The sequence below is a fragment of the Puma concolor genome, chromosome A2, assembly GCF_028749965.1.
Source record: "Puma concolor isolate L17-30 chromosome A2, mPumCon1.1.hap2, whole genome shotgun sequence".
In the NCBI taxonomy this organism is placed as follows: Eukaryota; Metazoa; Chordata; class Mammalia; order Carnivora; family Felidae; genus Puma; species Puma concolor.
Window position 1 is genome coordinate 16,044,523 of NC_141668.1, and position 17,685 is coordinate 16,062,207.

General features: G+C 44.2%; 2 protein-coding genes across 7 annotated transcripts in view; one reads left to right on the forward strand and one right to left on the reverse strand.

Moving 5' to 3' along the window:
• Positions 1-227: 227 nt before the first annotated feature.
• Positions 228-8,388, reverse strand: TMEM213 (transmembrane protein 213). Of its 4 annotated transcripts, XM_086689069.1 has the most exons (4): positions 8,255-8,388; positions 4,631-4,702; positions 3,572-3,784; positions 228-3,491 (listed from the first exon to the last, which is right to left on the reverse strand). In XM_086689069.1, exons 1-3 carry the CDS (start codon positions 8,334-8,336, stop codon positions 3,615-3,617), a joined length of 324 nt encoding a protein of 107 aa, XP_086545195.1. In that variant the 5' UTR covers positions 8,337-8,388; the 3' UTR covers positions 228-3,491; positions 3,572-3,614. The 4 variants fall into 4 exon arrangements, with proteins under 4 accessions (XP_086545195.1, XP_025785795.1, XP_086545205.1 ...); XM_025930010.2 differs by having other exon boundaries at positions 228-3,784; XM_086689079.1 differs by having other exon boundaries at positions 228-3,784; positions 4,631-4,699; positions 8,255-8,383.
• ATP6V0A4 (ATPase H+ transporting V0 subunit a4) overlaps positions 8,303-17,685 on the forward strand; it is a 95,832-nt gene continuing 86,449 nt past the window's right edge. For 2 of the 3 annotated variants that reach the window (XM_086689043.1, XM_086689041.1), the window contains exon 1: positions 8,303-8,442. The gene's annotated coding sequence lies outside the window, so the exon portion shown is untranslated. Of the gene's footprint in view, positions 8,443-10,688; positions 10,967-17,685 lie in introns of those variants that run through there. The other variant, XM_086689051.1, reaches the window with a different exon arrangement.

A 17,685-nucleotide genomic window follows, 5' to 3' on the forward strand; every position in this document is an offset into this window, starting at 1 on the left:
TTCTAGCCCTGCCTCAGGCCCTGTGCTGACAGTGCAGAGCCTGCTTGGGATTCCCTCTCTCCCCTCTCTCTCTCTCTCTGCCCCTGCCCTGCTCATGCTCTCTCTCTCTCTCAAAATAAATAAAAAAAAAAATTAAAAAACAAACATTTCTAGATTATTGTTTCTCTAAGTTTAAAGGTAAATTTACATGCATTTTTATGGAAAAGAGGCCCAGGCCAGCCTCAGGCTTGTTGATGAGTTTTGCATGCATAGTATCGCATTTTATTTTTAATAAAAAATTATATATTTATTTGTCCTTAGGTATCATACATATAAAACGGAATCGATTTTCAGATGATGATTTTTAAAAGTCAGATAATTATACCACACCTTAATGTTTAATATTCTATCTCTACGCCTTACACTTTGGTACAGAAAATGCCTTGAGCAGTGTGGGCTCTGTATCACACAGCCTGTGACAGTGCTGAGGGCGACATCATTTACTAAAAGCAAAAACCTTAAATGAAAACTGCTAGGCAAGTCCTGCTGCTTTATACCAGGGAGTTCTTAGATCCCTGGAAGGGGATACTTGGTTTTCCCCTCCAGGTTTTCCTTTTTAATTTATTGACAAATCTTTGCTTTGATAGAATAAAGAGATTCCATGCTGAGAGGGAAGATCTGAGATAAAGCATGTGGAAAGCATAACCATCAAATTATATAACTGTCTTTCTCGTCTCAAAGGGAAGAGGGGTTATTTGCGTTTGGTCTGTCCTTCCTCTTGTACAGATGAGAGAAGGGCGATTGATTCACAACACGCCTAACTCTGAATTCGGCAGTGGCGGCCACATTCACTTGAATTCGCTTGAACGTAGTCTAAAAACTTACAAGTTGTCCGGATTGGAGGGGATGTCAGGCACCGACCGGTGTTCTGGCTTTCTGCCTTTTAAAGCAGCAAATGAAATCTTACTGTAGGGGTCTGGTATAGACGGGGTAAGAGCCCTGGTTGCAGGGACGGGCCTTATGCCCACCTCCTTCCGTGCGGCCCTCCAGGCTTTTCCCCTGAGTTAGTAAACACTGACGTCCATTTCCTACATTTTCCACTTAGAAAACTGACACTCTGAGAGTACGTGGGTGGCTCAGTTGGTTGAGCATCCATCCAACTCTTGATTTCCGCCTGGGTCGTATGATCTCCTGGTTTGTGAGTTCGAGCCCCGTGTCGGGCTGGAGTCTGTTTCGGATTCTGTATCTCCCTCTCTCTCTGCTCCTCCCCAACTCATGCTCTATCTGTCTCTGTCTCTCAAAAATAAATAAATGTTAAAAAAATTAAGGGGCGCCTGGGTGGCTCAGCCGGTTAAGCATCCGACTTCAGTTCAGGTCATGATCTCATGGTCTGTGAGTTCGAGCCCCGTGTTGGGCTCTGTGCTGACAGCTCAGAGCCTGGAGCCTGTTTTGGATTCTGTGTCTCCCTCTCTCGGACCCTCCCCCGTTCATGCTCTGTCTCTCTCTGTCTCGAAAATAAATAAACGTTAAAAAAAAAAAAATGCTTGCAGATGTTAAATCAAAGGGTGGGACTTCCCGGGTTTTTCCATCTCTAAAGAATTCAATCATCACAGATTGTGGAAACCCTTTCCTCCGCTGTCTAAAAAAGTGGATCATGCTCATGTATGTTCATACCGTCGCATCGTGCCGACACTTCTGTGCATGTTGTTTATTTAACATGTAGGAACAGTAAATCCACCCATTTTATCGATTAAACAACTGAGATTCTGAAACTACCTGGCTCTTGAGAAAACAGCAGACTGAGGCCAGGCAATTGTTTCAGTGCCCGTTGTCAGGGAGATGTACTGAGATTTTCTTTTTTTAAATGCTTAGTTTTGAGAGCCAGCACAAGCGGGGGAGGGGCAGAGAGAGGGTGACAGAGGATCCGAAATAGGCTCTGTGCTGACAGCAGAGAGCCTGATGCAGGGCTCGAACTCACACACTGTGAGATCATGACCTGAGCTGAAATCAAGAGTCGGACACTTAACCCATTGAGCCACGCAGATGGCCCGTATTGAGATTAAAAAAAAAAAAAAATTTAATGTTTATTTTGAGAGAGACAGAGCATGAGTGGGGGAGGGCCAGATAGAGAGGGAGACAGAATCTGAAGCAGGCTCCAGGCTCTGAGCTGTCAGCTCAACTGACTGGGCCACCCAGGCGACAACCCCCCCCTCCCTCGCCCCGGCATCGAGATTTTCTAAAAGAACAGCCAAGCAGCTTTGAATCACCTGCCGCCTCCAGGAGATGCTTCTTCCTGCTTCAGAAGCCTCTCCCTTTTCTGTATTGTTATTTCTAAATACGTACTCCCTCCCAAAGGGCAGAAATCGGCTCCCAAAGAGAGAGTCGTTTTGTCCTTTCTTCCTTCTGGTGAACCCACCCTCCTCTCCTCCTGACCCCACTGGAAGTGTTCACGATGACCAGCAGCATCCTCGTGCAGGATGAACAGAAACCAAACCAAGTGGCTTTTTTAGAGACTGGCTATTTTCAACCATTTATAGAGAAATGGAAGTGCTGTATGCGGAGCGATAAGCGTAAGTTCATCTAGGGCAAGGACTCATTCGTTCATCCATTCATTCATGGGACAAATGTTACAAAGAGCGTTCTGTCCCCAGGAGCGAGAGGAAGTAGCACGGACCGTGTCTTCACAAGGGCTGCACTTCAGGGCGGAGCAGATGCGCCCCAAAAAGCACCAGCTCCAGGTCCCCCACGGCCGTCGGGGAAGGGAGTTTCAATCCTCCAATCTGGAGGCGGAGTTGGAAGGCAGGCCCGGAGGCGAGGGCCTGGCAGCAGAGAAGTGGAAGATGGGGGGCTGAAGACTGGGTCATCGGAGCCCCGCGGTGCCCTGGCCCTGGATGTGCGGGGAGACAGGCCTGGGAAGGTGGTCGGACTCCTACGAGGAGCCGAGGGCCAGACTGAAGTTCTGTGTTAGGTGTTACTGAAGGTCATGCTCACAGCTGCCCCCGGGGAGTGGCCAGTGGGGAGGCAGGTTCCTGCCGGCGGTGAGAACTACACGGGATGGGTCTGCGACAACGTAGGGGCGATGTAGGAAGGCCAGAACCGGGGTGCCGGTGGGGAGAGTGGGGCGGGATGGCCCTGGCAGATACCTTGAAGAAGGGACAAGAGCTGGAGAAGCAAGGCACATGGGGGTGAGGACAGAGAGTGGGTCAATGACGACGCTTCCGTTTTGAACTGCGACAGCGGCGCCCGTGACTGAAGCGAGGGATGGAAGACAATGACCTTTTTGGTGAGAAGGCTCTGAGTTTAGCTCCGAATGCATGGACAAGAGTCTAGGTCACATGTTTCTTGTGCTTCCAGAAGGAAGCAGTGGTTACAAGAGAAGCACTCTCCGTAGACTGTGAAAGGAGACTGTCAGCGCTCAGAAGGCACGACCGCCTTGTGAATTTAGGTGTGAAGCGGCACTGGCTTTCCTTCCTTGCATCCCCCTTTCCATCTTCCTCCCCTTTCAAGAGCAACTGAAGCACAAAGGTGACAGATGACCATTACATGGCAGAAACCACATCGGCAACCACACTCCCCTCCCGCTGTTACCCACCCAGTGGTGGCCACGGCCATTCTTGGGGCTGCGGCTCTAAGCCTCATGCTTGCAAATCCTTGGGCTCCTCCGGAGTGAGCTTCATCAGTTTATCCACACAGAGCAGGATGAGGGTGAGGAACCACAGGCTCCAGCCAACCGCGGCCGCGATCCAGCCGTATTCATCCACTCCAGTGTGGCAGCACCGGGCTGCCTGCGGGCAGAAGTCCACATCTGGTGGGGAAGGGAGGGCAAGAACAACGGGGTGCATCACACCAGCCCACCCAGCTCTTCTCCAACGTCCGCAAGAACAGGCAAGGAGGAAGAATACGGTAGCTAACATTTCCAAAGCGTGTGCATGCGCTATTCCTACGTGCTTCACACACGTTCCCTTATTTATTCCTGCCAGAGTGATGGATACAGCTAGTGTTCCCATTCTACATGAACAAGCTGAGGCTGTGACTCACCCAAGATGGCAGAACAAGAGCTCCAACCCAAGTCTGTAGGAGTCCAAAGCCACATGCTTCACCTCTCTGTGTTATTGCCCGTTACCCTCCTTCATAAGTGCCCGTAAGTAAACACATTGGGTCATTCAGTGAGGGCAGCATAAAGGGAGCCAGAAATAGCATAAAGCAAAACTTTCTAGTAATTGGATGTGTGTGACAGCGGTTGGTGCTTTATGAAGTACAGGCCTTCTTGCCATTGGGAATATTCAAGTAGGGGATGGACAGAAATAAGCAAAAGGTACAAAACCAAGCTCCTGCAGAGGATAGAGGCGGATTTTCATGGCTTTTTCCTCTTCTAAGTTTCTAAGGCCTCTTTGGCTGCTGTCCTGTGGATGGGTCACTAAAACCACCTATACTAAATATCATGAGCTTAGATCGAGGCCAAGGCTGAGATAGCTTTTTATATGTGCTATGCATGCAGTCCTGGAGGCCATGAACAAACCACACCGGTGCACAGAAAGGCCAGGCAGGCACTCAGCCAGTGGACACAACAACAGAAAGCAAGGAGGCTTAAGATTCCCTCCCAGGTCCAGGGCCACCTCTGCAGTTAGGGCAGTTACCAGGAGAAGCTTACTGGGACACTGCTCCAGGGTTCCGGGGTCTGGGTGGTGGGTGGTCAAGGTTGCGTTGATGCTGTTCCTTGCTTCTGGAAGAAAAGATAGAAGATGGTCTCAGGTGGTAGAAAAAGTCATTCCCAGGTATAGAGTTTGAAATCTGTTTTGTGAATCAGTAGTGATACTATGAGATTATTATAGATGTTCCACTCTAGGTACGTTACGACTTCATGCAACAAAGCCAACTCTCTGTTATGGACTGAACTGTTTCCTCTCCCATGAAGTTCATTGAAGTCCTGACCCACAGGAGTGACTGTATTTGACAAAAGCGCCTTTAAAGAGGCAGTCAAGGTTAAACAGAGTCATATGGGTGGGTCCTCATCCAATATGACTGGTGTCCTTGTGGGAAGAGGAAGACACATCAGGGAGGCACCTGCACAGAGAAAAGACCTAGTGAGGTCACAGAAGATGGTCATCTGCAAACCAAGGAGAGGGGACTCAGGAGCAAACAAACCTGGTGGTGACACCTGAAGTCTTCAGAACTGTCAGAGAATAGATTTCACTTGTGGAAGCCACCCAGTCTGTGGTATGTTGTTATGACAGCAAATGAATACACTCCCCTTTTCCTTTCACCGTTATCATTCAGAGATGCTTTATCTGCATATCTCATTGACTCATTCCTTCACACCTCATATCCTCCAAATCTCATCTCTTCAGTGGCCAAGGGCCTGTTGTATACAGCTTTCCAAACACTGTTTTAGCTGCTTTCTATACAAAGAGCTACATCCGTAAGTGGTTTTTCTAGTATATATTAAAACAATCACTTAAAAACTAGAATGTCTTTCCATAATTCTTCAATTCCCTTTAAAAACTTGAGCAAATAAATGTTGAAACCTGACTTTGATTCTGTACTTCTGATGATTATGTTGGTATTACTCAGGCAGATGGTTATCACAAAAATGAAACCCTGTACAAACAAGTCCACAGGTTGCTAGAATATGCAGCCTTTAGAATTGGCTCTCGTTTAATAAGTAAGGAGCACAAAGATAAAAAGTGCTCTAGCAGGAATTCTCAAAGTTCTATCATTTTGGGGGTGAGGTGGGGCTATGGACATGAACATAAAGATCCCAAGCCAGAGAAGCCATTGTCCATGTTCCCTCTCAAACTGACAATGAGCAGATGGATGATCTAAGTCCATTTTGTCCAATATGGCAGTGACTTGTGGCTATAAAAAATTCAGCTTCCTGGTCATATTGGCCACATTTAAAGTGCTCAATTACCACAATGGATCACCACATTCCAACATACTACCATATTGGAAGCACAGCCTGGATTTGGAACATTTCTGTAGAGGCCACTTTTAGGCAATGGGCTTGAGCCCTGGAAACTTGAGGACGACAAAAGGGCCCACAGTGACCACGGAGCTGAATGCCAACAGGCTGATCAAGTGACCCACCTTGAAATAGCCATAGGCCCCAACTGACCAATTATAACCAGGCACAGTTCCTAAGATTACCAAAAAAGAGGAAAAATTCCATACATTCCCCACACTCCTCCGTTCCGCCCTATAACTACAGCCCCTCACCACCACCGTGTGGCAGACAGTATCTCCTTTGCTGTCCTGCCTGCTGCTCCCTTGCAAAACTTCTATCTCATTTGTTCCGCCTTGGGTGAATTCTTTCACTGCCTGTACTGCTGGCCCCCACCCAGCAACTTGCATCATCAAAAAAATGTTTATTAGATAGTGTTAATCTAGGTAGATCAAAACCAAGAGATCAATTTTAAAGATTTTTTTCTGGACGTTATATTGATGTTCTGCTTCCTTGAGGATGCCAAAAACAAAAAGCAAAAACACAAAAAAACGTGTGGCTTGGAAACTTTCAAGGCCCCACTGACTCCAGGTCAGCGTGTCCTTCAAAGAAGCTTGTTGTCACGTAGCAGGACAAGTCAGGAGGAAACTTCTTGTTTAGCCAAAGCCATGAAATTGCTGCCCACTAATTTTATGCCACCCACCCACCCAGGCCACTCCAATGTCCTGCCTAAAGTCTAGTAATTACTTTGATGCAATCTGATTGTTACTGTAAATTATTTACAACTAAATGACTTAGAACTCAGTCTTTATTTGTTTTGGAGAGACTGATTCAACATTTAATTTCCCTTTTAACCCAGATGACTTCCTTGGCCTTGACTTTCATCTCCCCTCTGCCCTAGAATGGAAGTGGTCTACATCTAGAGCAAGTGAGTGGAAAAAACCTACTTAATCAGATGCTGGTATTAGGTTAAACCATTTGAAATTGCCATTTCAATAAGTCAAAAAAATTGCTCAATATCAGTAATTTTATATGGTTCAAACTGAATAGCTTAGTTATTAATTTCTAACAATTTAAATCTCATCCTCCTCCCTTATAAGCACAGCTGGTCAGGGACTGGTCCTAGGTGGGGTCACTTCCAAAGTACAGGGTGCTGGGAGGAACCAACAATTCAGTGTAGTTACATTTGTCAAGTTTTTTGAGAGCCTATCATAAGAAAGTCTCTGTGAAGGTAAATAAAAGGAGTAAAACAGTCTTACTTGGGGAGGGGTATTGGAAAATAAAACAAATATGCTAACAGTCATTGAATGTTTACCATGTGCTAATTTATTGAAAGTTCTTTACCTGCAGTACTCTCATTTCATCTTTATGACAACCCTATATATAAGCACTGCAATTATCCCCATGGTATAAGAGAGAGAACTGGGGCATAGAGAGGTTATGTAATTTGCTAAAGTTCACACAGCTGGTAAGTTGTGGAAGCCAGAATTAAGTTGAGGTTGAGTGGCTAGAGCTCACACTCCGAACCTTCAAAGAAGAGGTGGTGAGGCTGAGAGAGACAGATACTGCCCTGAGGGGGACATTGACGGGTTGGCTTTGGGAGGGGAAAATCTCAAGGAGCTGTGGAGCAAGATCAAAGCTGGAGGGCAAAGCCAGGAGCTTAAGAGTGTAAGGGAGGTCTCTCTGCGTGAGTTGCAGAGCCCAGCCTGAGAAAGCAAGACAGGGGCTGCCACTCAACCCCTCCAGCCTCTGTGAGAAGACAAGACAATAACTCAACATCTCCCACGCCCGGAGAAGGTAGGAGAATGGTAGGCAGCCTTTGGCAGCTTTCATACCTTAAGGTTTTGTGAAAGTTGCAGAGGAAGTGCAGGATCAAGGGAAGGAGGGAGGACCTTAGGTGAGGATCAGGAGTACAAAGAGGGGATTGCAAACCACAATAGCCAGGGGCACTGAGAAGGAGCCATTGAGAAACAGCAACCAAAAAAATTTTAGGACAGTTTGGTCCCTTGCTGGGAGAGACTGTCAGTACATTGCTTTCTCCTCTTTGTGGCAAAGGCCAATTGAGATGGTTGCTCCTGTCCTAGCTAAGGAGTTGATTATTTGATCATGGTCTTAGGTAAACGTAAGACACCCCCACCCCAACCCACCACCTTCTGCCTAATCCTTTAGATGAAAAAGAACTGTTTGCTCTTTCCTTTGTGCAGGACCAACCCTAGCCAAGGAATCCTCCTCCCTCCTTCCCTCCCTTCCACCCTCCCTCCTTCCTTCCCTCCCTTCTTCCCTCCTCTCCCTCCCCCTTCCCAGGGTGGCCAAGAATAAAGTTCACAGTTCTACCTGCCAAGCAAACCAAGTGGAAGGAGGCAAAGACCAGGCTGAGGGCCAGAGTGGCCCGGGGTGCAGGGGTGAGGTGCTTCATGCTGAGAGGAAGGCGTCTGTCTGCACTATCTCCACAGAGGAGTGCTGCGTGCCATGGGTCCTGTATGCACCGTGTCCGCAGGAGCTTGAAAGCAGTGTTGTCAGAGGTGAATTTCTGCTCTGTGTTTGGGGGAAAAGAGAGGGGGTGGAGCAAAAGAAACCAGCTGTCACTCCTTGCTCTTACCTCTAGAAGGGAAGCTGAACTGTGTTGGCTGGGGAGGGGTGGGGGTGAGGTGGGGGGAGGAAGGGAGGGGCGATTTATGCAATTCTTCCTTGAGTTCACATTTTATCCCTACTGATAAAAAAGAGGACAGGAGAGAAGTTTTGTGCTCTCCTGGTTCCTTGAAATTGAGCTGGCTGCCTCTTCCATTTGAGGTGGAGCACTGGATTCCTTCTTCTCTTTAGTCCAGTTTTTACTGAAACCTACTGTGTGCACCACACTATGCTAAAGTCTGGGACACCTGCCCTCAAAGTGCTTTTATTACAAACATACCTCTTTGAAACACAGTAATGTTTCAGGAATGACTCCAGAAGGACAAAGTACTTTTGGTTCTTAGCAACAAGAAGCCACATTTACTGATAAGATGCTTCATGAAAAACATGGCATTGGCATTGGGCCTTAAAGGATGAATGGAATTTTGACAGGCAAAGAGAAGAGGAGGGCACTGTAGGCAGGAGGAACAGAGGAGTAAAGGTCCAGAGAGAAGGGGTGCTCGAGAGTCCACTGTGGTTAGAGTGCAGATAGGGGAGGAGACCAGAGGAAGGTGAGGTGGGTATGTGAATGGATAGCCATGAGGCTAGCAGATTGGAGTGCCAGGCTGGGGAGTTTGAAAGAATCAGGAGGCAAGAAAAGGCTTTGTAAAGATTTTGAACCAAGTAATAACATTGATTGAATACCCACCATTTATATGAAAGGCATCATTCTAGGTATTTGGGATTCAATACTTGGGATTCAATGATGCCTGACATGATCTACTCTTGATCCTACTCATGGGCCAGCAGTGAGACCAAGTAGTAAAGAAAGACTTGTGATGCAGTATGGTAAGACTCCAATATAGTATCCTTGGCAGTTGTGGAAATACACAAGAGAGAGTGGTTAAATCTGCCTGAGAGGTATGGGGGAAGCATTCACAGGGGAGGTGACATTTGGGCTGGGTATTAAAGTCTGTATACACAGATGGGAGTGGATGGCCTTTCAAATAAAAGGAATAGGACGCACAAGGGCAAGAGAATTGTCTGTGTGCATGCAGGCCTGCCATGTATAGATATATGCACTGTTTTCTTGTATAAAAATTGGTTCAGTCAAGAGAGTGAGAGAGAAAGTCTAGCTCATTCAAAGCTATGCGGAAGGACATGTAAGCCATGTGTAAGCTCAGAGGAAAGGTGTCTTTGTATTGGACTGTGTATTGGAATACATCAGCTCAGAGCAGGCATTGTTTTCTAATTTGCCCTAAGGTACAAACTTTAGTGGTGGCCCTGTATTCTTGGGCTTGAGAGCTGGGGGGCGGAAGTGCTTTAAGAAGGCTAATCTGCAGGTACACAAATCTAATTTAGACTTACCACTTGGTTGAACATTCAGTTATTGAGTAGTAGCCACTATGTGCTGGGCCTTTGGTATGGCAGAGGGATCTGAAGTGGGTAAGGCAACACAGCTCCTGTCTTCAAGGAGTTCAGGGTCCAGTAAGGGAGATGGACAAACAAATGATGACAACACAATGAAATAAGTATGGTAAGGAAGTCTCTACAAAGAATGGGAAAATCGTGGAGGAGATTTGGGGATTAGGGGATTCAGTGAACATTTCACAATAAAGATGGCATGCTGACCTGAAACTTGAAAGCTGTGTAGTCCACTAGGTACAGGAGAAGGGAACAGTGTGTGCAGGACCTCCGAGACATGAACGAACGTATGCCCCTTGTCCAGGGAGTAATTACCATCTTGGAAGCACGGGGTGGGGTCACAATGTGTTTGGTTTGACTAAGTACACAGTGTAAATGGTCTTGAATGCCAGACGAAGCAAACTGGACTCTGTCTTACAACTGGGGCACCTTGTAAGGAACTTGTACATGTGGATACCATTATATTTCAGAAACATGGAGGACAATCCACCGAGGGCAGGCCTGGATTCAGAAGATCCTCTCAGAAGCTGTTGCAAAAATCCCAGCCAGATGGGGTGTCTGGCTGGCTCATTTGGTAAAGCATGGAGCTCATGATCTCGGCATCTTGAGTTTCAGCCCCGTGTTGAGTGTAGAGCTTACTTAAAAAAAAAAAAAAAAAAATCCCAGCCAGAGATGGAAAGAGCCCTGAATTTAAAAGTTGGACTAAGGATAGAGAAGAGGGGAACAGAGTCAAGAGGCATCTAGCTGGCTAATTCAACAGAAGGGAACCCAGGGAGTGGCATCTTGAGTGAAGACACGGTTTCCAGCTGGGGTTCCTGGGTGGCCATGAGGCCAGCCTCGGGTGGAATTCTAGCCTGGCTCTTCTTGACCAAGTGGCCCTGGCAAGTTACTTTATACATCCAGGCCTCAGGTTCTTTATCTGAAAAGGAAGAGGGTCTATCTCATGACTTGCTTTGATGACTTAATGAAGTAATCCATGCGAAGTGCTTCACACAGTGCTGCTGGCCGACGGTAGTAAGTACTCAGTGAATGTTAACTACCCTTTTGACGGCAGGGTCCTTGCACTTAGAAAATATGGGACAAAGGCAGTTTTAGGGGAAAAAATAATGTTATTTACGTATTGGCTTATTTATATCCTGCCTTGGTCTAAAAAGGGCTTAAGGAAGCTTACATAGGATTAATTAAACTAGATAAAATAAATTTGAAATGAGTGGGAAGAAATGAGGTGAAGAGAAAGTTAGGGTAGGAAATATATAAATGAGTTTAGAGCACAAAATGGCATGCATGTTTTCTAAGCTTTGTGGCAGTCAGTGGGAAGAGGGTAACATGGTCACATGCATGATTCATGGGCTCACAAGATGAAAAAAAAAACCAAAACAGCGTGAATACAACAGTTCCTGATACCAGACTAGAGAGACATTTTCTCCTTGGGTTCTCACGGAGGTGGACATTCCTTAATGGGATGGACACTCTTCTCGACATTTTCCTCACGGTAAACCCCACACTAAGCTTCATAGACGAGGGCTGATTTATCCAGTGGGCCCTAGAGATGACAGCAGTGTGTGGGGTCAACGAGATTTTCAAGGATCTCAAAAATGTTGGAGACCTTCACGAAAAGAGGTTCTCAGCCAAAATATGAACAACAACAACAGCAGCCTGTGCATTCGAGAAGAAAAGATTTGTTTCTCAAAAGCAAATTTTATATAATTCATTTTAAATATGGAAACAAACAATTGAGTGTAGGAGGTTGGGTGCATGTTCATATGTTTGATGTGAGCGGGGCATGTCCCTCCAAAATGATGACAGCCTGGGACATGGAAAGGTTTGAAACAGCCCGGCCTAGGGTGGTAGTGACAGTGGTTTGAGTGACACCCCTGATCTAAGCTGACAACGTCGTATCAAATTGTGCCAATGAAAATAATTCTGGATCTAGTAGATGGAGAGGGCAAGAACAGTAACCTGTCCCCTCTCTCCTTTTTAACCCACTGTTGTTTGACTGGGGATTGTTTCAATTTCGAGTCAATTGAAAGAGAAACATTCTCTTAGCAGATGAAAGGATTTTATTATCCTAAAATAGGAAGGGCTTGACTGGTGTCTGCTAACTCATTAATTCCCAAAGGAAGGGCTGCATAGCAACTATTTTCATAAATGTCACCACTATTAGCTGTTTTTTGTTTTTTTTTTTTAAAGCAGGTCTGTAATAACTCCATGCAGCTGGTTGCCTCACCTAGCAACTTCTCCCATACATTTTATATCAGGTTTGCTTTGGAGAGCGTATGGGGAAGTTGATTGCTTAAAGCTAGACGTTCTGCAGGAACTTCCTCAAGATTTTTTTTTTTTTAATAGTTAAGATAGGTGTTTGGTTACACATACTTTTAAAAAAGTCCAGGCTAAAATATTTGTGGCCAGGCTCCATGGTGGTGATTGGGATGGAATTGGCCAGAGGGGTGGGGATTCCATGGCCCTCAGTGCCTCCGATTTTATCTGCTTTCCCTGATAACATTGCATGTAAAAAAACAGAAGAAGGGGGCACAGTGTTCCCTGTGCTAAAAGACTGAAACCCAGCATTCTGTGGCCTGGAATGGCCTCCTATGGGTAGGATATTTTATGTTAAGGAAGCTTCCCTTGTGATTCTGATAGGCCCCTTTCCCATCCCTTCCATCTCTGGGAAGAGACTACTGCCTTTGAATTTGGGGCTTTGAACTGAGCCTGGGTGGCTCAGTTGGTTGGGTGTTGGGCGTCCGACTTCGGCTCAGATCATGATCTCACGGTTTGTGGGTTTGAGCCCCTAGTCAGGCTCTGTGCTGACATCTTGGAGCCTGCTTGAGATTCTGTGTCTCCCTGTCTCTCTGTCCCTCCCCTGCTCGCACACTGTCCTTCTCTCTCTCTCTCAAAAAAATAAACGTTAAAAAAATTTAAATGAACTTGGGGCTTTCATTTCCAATTAACTGTCCTGAAGAGAATCTTGGCCCCAAATACAACTATGCCTGCTATATTCTAACTTGTGACCAGAGATAGGTCCATAGCTCTTCCTGCAGAGGGCTTTGTCAGAATGTGTTTTCACAAAATAATTGCCAATCTCCAGCTGCTCACAGGACTGAAACATGTAGTTTCACCTGAGCAGGATCTAGTTAACCACACTCACTGCTGTTCCGTTATGGCTCTATAATTTGGAGAGATTGAGGAGTACACTTTTAAGAAAAATGAAGTCCAATCTGGAGATCATGCCATAGAATTGATCAAAGTAACAAGGTGAACAAGGTCTAGAGCCCTCCATTTGGAACCATTTCTGAACAGTTCCCAGGATAATTCATTCATCTGCACTAATGCCTCTGTTTGTACCAGACAGAAGTGGGGTTAACAGAAGGATGGGATTTCCTCTTGGCTAAAGCCATCTTCCATGTGGGTCCTGGATCTCATCCCCTCCCTGCCCCCATTTTCTTGGATTGCCCTGCAATCTGTGAACATACTTTGATGATTTCTATGTTTTGCTATTCATTAACAACCATCGTGTGGCCATTTTTTTGGTAAATATTTGGCAGTGATTGAAAAGAATGTGTCATGTAGTTGTGGGGTTCAGTGTTCCGTGTAAGTCCATCAGATCAGCAGTGCTAATTGTGTGGTTCACATCTCCTGTATTTTTCCTGTTTTTAAAAGTCTGGTCTGCTTATTCAGTTGAGTACTGAGACAGATGATTGTGGGTTTCTCTCTTTGCTTTGTAGTTTTGTCTGTTTTTGTACTAAATATTGGAGGCTGTAATTAGGCCTCATGCAAATATAGAACTGACACCCCAGTGAACTGAACCTTCCTTAAAAAGTCATTTTGAAATACCCCTCTCTATCCCTAGTAATACTTTGTGCCATCAAGTTTACTTTGTCTGATGTTACTATATCACCCTTCTTTTGCTTAGTTTTGCATGCTGAATCTTTTCCCATCATGTCTTTGAGTTTTTCTAAATTCTTATTATGTTTTAGAAGTATACTTTATAAAAACATAGTGTAGGACTTAAAAAAAACAACAACAACCCAGTCTTAGAATCTTCGTCTTTAATTTGGCCGCTTAATCTGTTTACCTTGGCATGTGTTTACTGATCAGTTTAGATTTGAAGTTCTGTCTTACAAGTGCTCTTTGGTTTTCCCATCTGTTTTATATCTCTTTTCTCTTTTTGCTCACCACTTTTGGGTTGAGTCTTTTATTCCCTTTTTTTAGAGATTACTACACGTATTCTTGTCTTTATCAAAGTCTAATATTAATTGATACTTTTACCATCTTCCCAAATAATGGGAAGAGCTTGGAACTTTAATTCTACCTGTCCATTCCTGATTGTCCTATCATTACAGTCATGTATTTTAACTATATACATATCTTTTTAACTTGGTAACTCATTATTACTTTTTTTTTTTTTTTACATTTATTTATTTTTGAGAGACAGAGACAGAGCACACGTTGGGGAGAGACAGGGAGAGGAGGAGACACAGAATCCGAAGGAGACTCTAGCCTCTGAGCCATCAGCACAGAGCCTGACGCGGGGCCCGAACTCACAAACTGTGAGATCATGACCTAAGCTGAAGCTTAACCCCTGAGCCACCCAGGCGCCCCTCATTATTACTTTTTTATTCAGTGAATGTTTACTTAAATTTATCCACGTATTTACCAATTTCTTGTTCCTTGATTCATTTCTGCATGTCTGGTCTTCCATTTATGATGCTTCTTAAGTATTCCCGCAGTGGAGTGACTAATGCTGTCAGTTTTTGTTCGTCTCGATATGTTCTCATCTTCCTTTATTCTTGAAAGTTATTTTCACTGAGTGTAGAATTCTAGGTTGACAGATATTTTCTTTCGATGCTTTAAAAATATGATTCTATTTCTTTTGACTCCCACTGTTTATGTTGAGAACTGTCCATCTAACTGCCCTCCCTCGTAAGTAATTTGTCTCTTTTATCTTTGGTGGTTTGTAAAATTCTTGTGTTGTCTTTGGTTTTCAGAAATTTTATTACAGTGTGTTCAAGTATGGATTTCTTTTTAATTGTCTTGCTTGAGGTTTGTAGACAAGTGAATATGGAGTTTGAGGTCTTTCATCAGTACTGAGACGTTGTCGGCCATCAAATACTACTGTCCCATTCTTTTCTCTCCACTGCAGGCTCTAATTCTCTTACTATTTCCTTTATTCTCTATCCTTTTGTTTTCATGGGCTTTATTCTGAATATTTTCTTCAGCCCTATATATTTTTTTAAATTTTTAACGTATTGGTGTTTGACAGAGACAGAGTGGGAGCAGATAGGGGCAGAGAGACAGGGAGACACAGAAGCCAAAGCAGGCTCCAGGCTCTGAGCTGTCAGCACAGAGCCCAGCGTGGGGCTTGAACCCATGAACTGTGAGATTGTGACCTGGTTGGATGCTCAACCAACTGAGCCACCTATCTTTTATTAGAACTCTTATCATCTGTGTCTAATTTATTTTTATAACTACCCATTGGGTTCTGAATTTCAGTTATGTTAGTTTTAGAATTTCCATTTTGTCCACTATGAAATAACTTTTTGTTATACAGTCTCATTTTTCATATTTGTGAACAGAGTGACCATAATTTTTAAAAATCTGTTTTATAACTTTAATATTTGTTCACCCCCATTGATCTGTTTCTTTTGTCTATTATTTCTGCTGGTTTTCATCCATGTTGCTGTGTTTCCTTATGTACCTGGTTATTTTTATTGTGTGCATAATTGCAATTACACATATTGTAAAAATAAGTAGGATGAGTCATGGGTTTTTTTGTTTGTTGTTTGTTGTTTTTTTGTTTTTGTTTTGGTTGGGTTGCCTTAGTCAGGTACTTGGGGCCAACAACATTGTGTTACCATATGTCTAGTCTCCGATATTGGCCTATTTGTAGCTAAGTTGTAGACTTTGTAAGGGTTAATTTATTTTAGTCACCTTTCTTTCTATGTGAGGCTCATTGGAAATTTTTTTTCCCCAGGGAAATAGAGATGAGCATAAAAACGTATATCCAAGATTCGCTACCTCAACATTATAATATTTATGAAAATGAAAGCCTAGAAGCACCTTATAGCGGAATAAAAGATAGATTCTATCTGTTAAAAATTTTTTTTTTTAACATTTATTTATTTTTGAGAGGCAGAGTGTGAGCAAGTGAGGGGCAGAGAGAGGGAGACACAGGATCCGAAGCAGGCTCCAGGCTCTGAGCTGTCAGCCCAGAGCCTGATGCAGAGCTTGAACCCATGAACCATGAGATCCTGACCTGAGCCAAAGTCAGATGCTTGACCGACTGAGCCACCCAGGTACCCAAAGACAGCTTTTAAAATGATGTTTTAGGGGCGCCTGGGTGGCGCAGTCGGTTAAGCGTCCGACTTCAGCCAGGTCACGATCTCGCGGTCCGTGAGTTCGAGCCCCGCGTCGGGCTCTGGGCTGATGGCTCAGAGCCTGGAGCCTGTTTCTGATTCTGTGTCTCCCTCTCTCTCTGCCCCTCCCCCATTCATGCTCTGTCTCTCTCTGTCCCAAAAATAAATAAACGTTGAAAAAAAAAATTTAAAATGATGTTTTAGAATGATATATTTTTTTCCTTTGATATTTAATGATTTGGAAAAACACTTGCTATGTAATACAAAGCAGAAAGAGCAGGATGTGAAACTATATATCCAGTGGGATTCCAGCTATTTATTACACGTGCATAGGCAAAGAAAAAGCTTGGGAAGCATCCTATCAAGATGTCAGCAGTAGCCATATCTAGAATTAACACCTTGAGACAATTTTTATTTTCTTCTTTACACTTTTATGTGTCTTTCAAATTTTCTGCAGTGAACACATATTACTCTTATAATCAGGCAATAAAATCAAATTAATACATTTTATTTAATTATTCATTTATTTTAAAGATTTTATTTTTAGGTAATCTCTACCACCTGTGTGGGGGCTTGAACTCACAACCTTAAGATCGAGAGTTGCATGCTCTACCGACTGAGCCAGTCAGGTGCCCCTCAAATTAATATATTTTAAAAAAGGATATTTCACAGGAAAGCAATACAGTCACAACAGAGCAGATAGACTACATTTAACAGTACCTATCTGGTTGTGTGGGAAAATTTTCAATGTCAGGAAGTCCTTGGTTGCATTAAAGAAAAATCTTAATCAAATTTCAAGTTGTATTGGGGTACCTGGGTGGCTCAGTCCATTAAGTGTCCGACTTCAGCTCAGGTCATGATCTCAGTCTGTGAGTTTGAGCCCCATATAGGGCTCTGTGCTGACAGCTCAGAGCCTGGAGTCTGCTTTGGATTCTGTGTCCCCCTCTTTCTCTCTGCCCCTCCCTTGCTCATGCTTTGTCTCTCTCTCTGTCAAAAATAAGTAAACATTAAAAAAAAAAATTAAAAAAAACCCCATAGACTCTCAATTTTGGAAAGGGATCTAGAAGCCGTCTGGCCCAATCCTTAACCTAGTAAGGATCCTCTCCTGCAATGAAAGGAGAAGTTAGAGAGTTTGGTATGGCTGCATTTGACTTCTCCTGGCTCTCAAGGTTGTGACTTGGACTTCTGCTAAAATGCCTCAAGTAGCAGGCTTCTTACCAATTGTTAAGGCAGCCAGTTCCACTGTGGGATAGCTCTACCTGTTAGAAAAGTTAGTGAGTTACTAGCATCAAACAGGTAAGGGCATTTTAAGGTGAAGTTAATAAACAGTAGGAGGGCAGGTCCTATTCAGCTCTGCAGCCCTATGAGTGGCTATTTCTG

Excerpts from the sequence above, each read along its gene's own strand:
- TMEM213 (XM_086689069.1), bottom strand. The coding sequence starts at position 8,336 with ATGAAGCACCTCACCCCTGCACCCCGGGCCACTCTGGCCCTCAGCCTG. Across the intron at positions 4,703-8,254 it reads CCACTTGGTTTGCTTGGCAG|AAGCAAGGAACAGCATCAAC; the intron begins GTAGAACTGTGA and ends CTTTTCTTCCAG. Across the intron at positions 3,785-4,630 it reads AACCCTGGAGCAGTGTCCCA|ATGTGGACTTCTGCCCGCAG; the intron begins GTAAGCTTCTCC and ends CTTCCCCACCAG.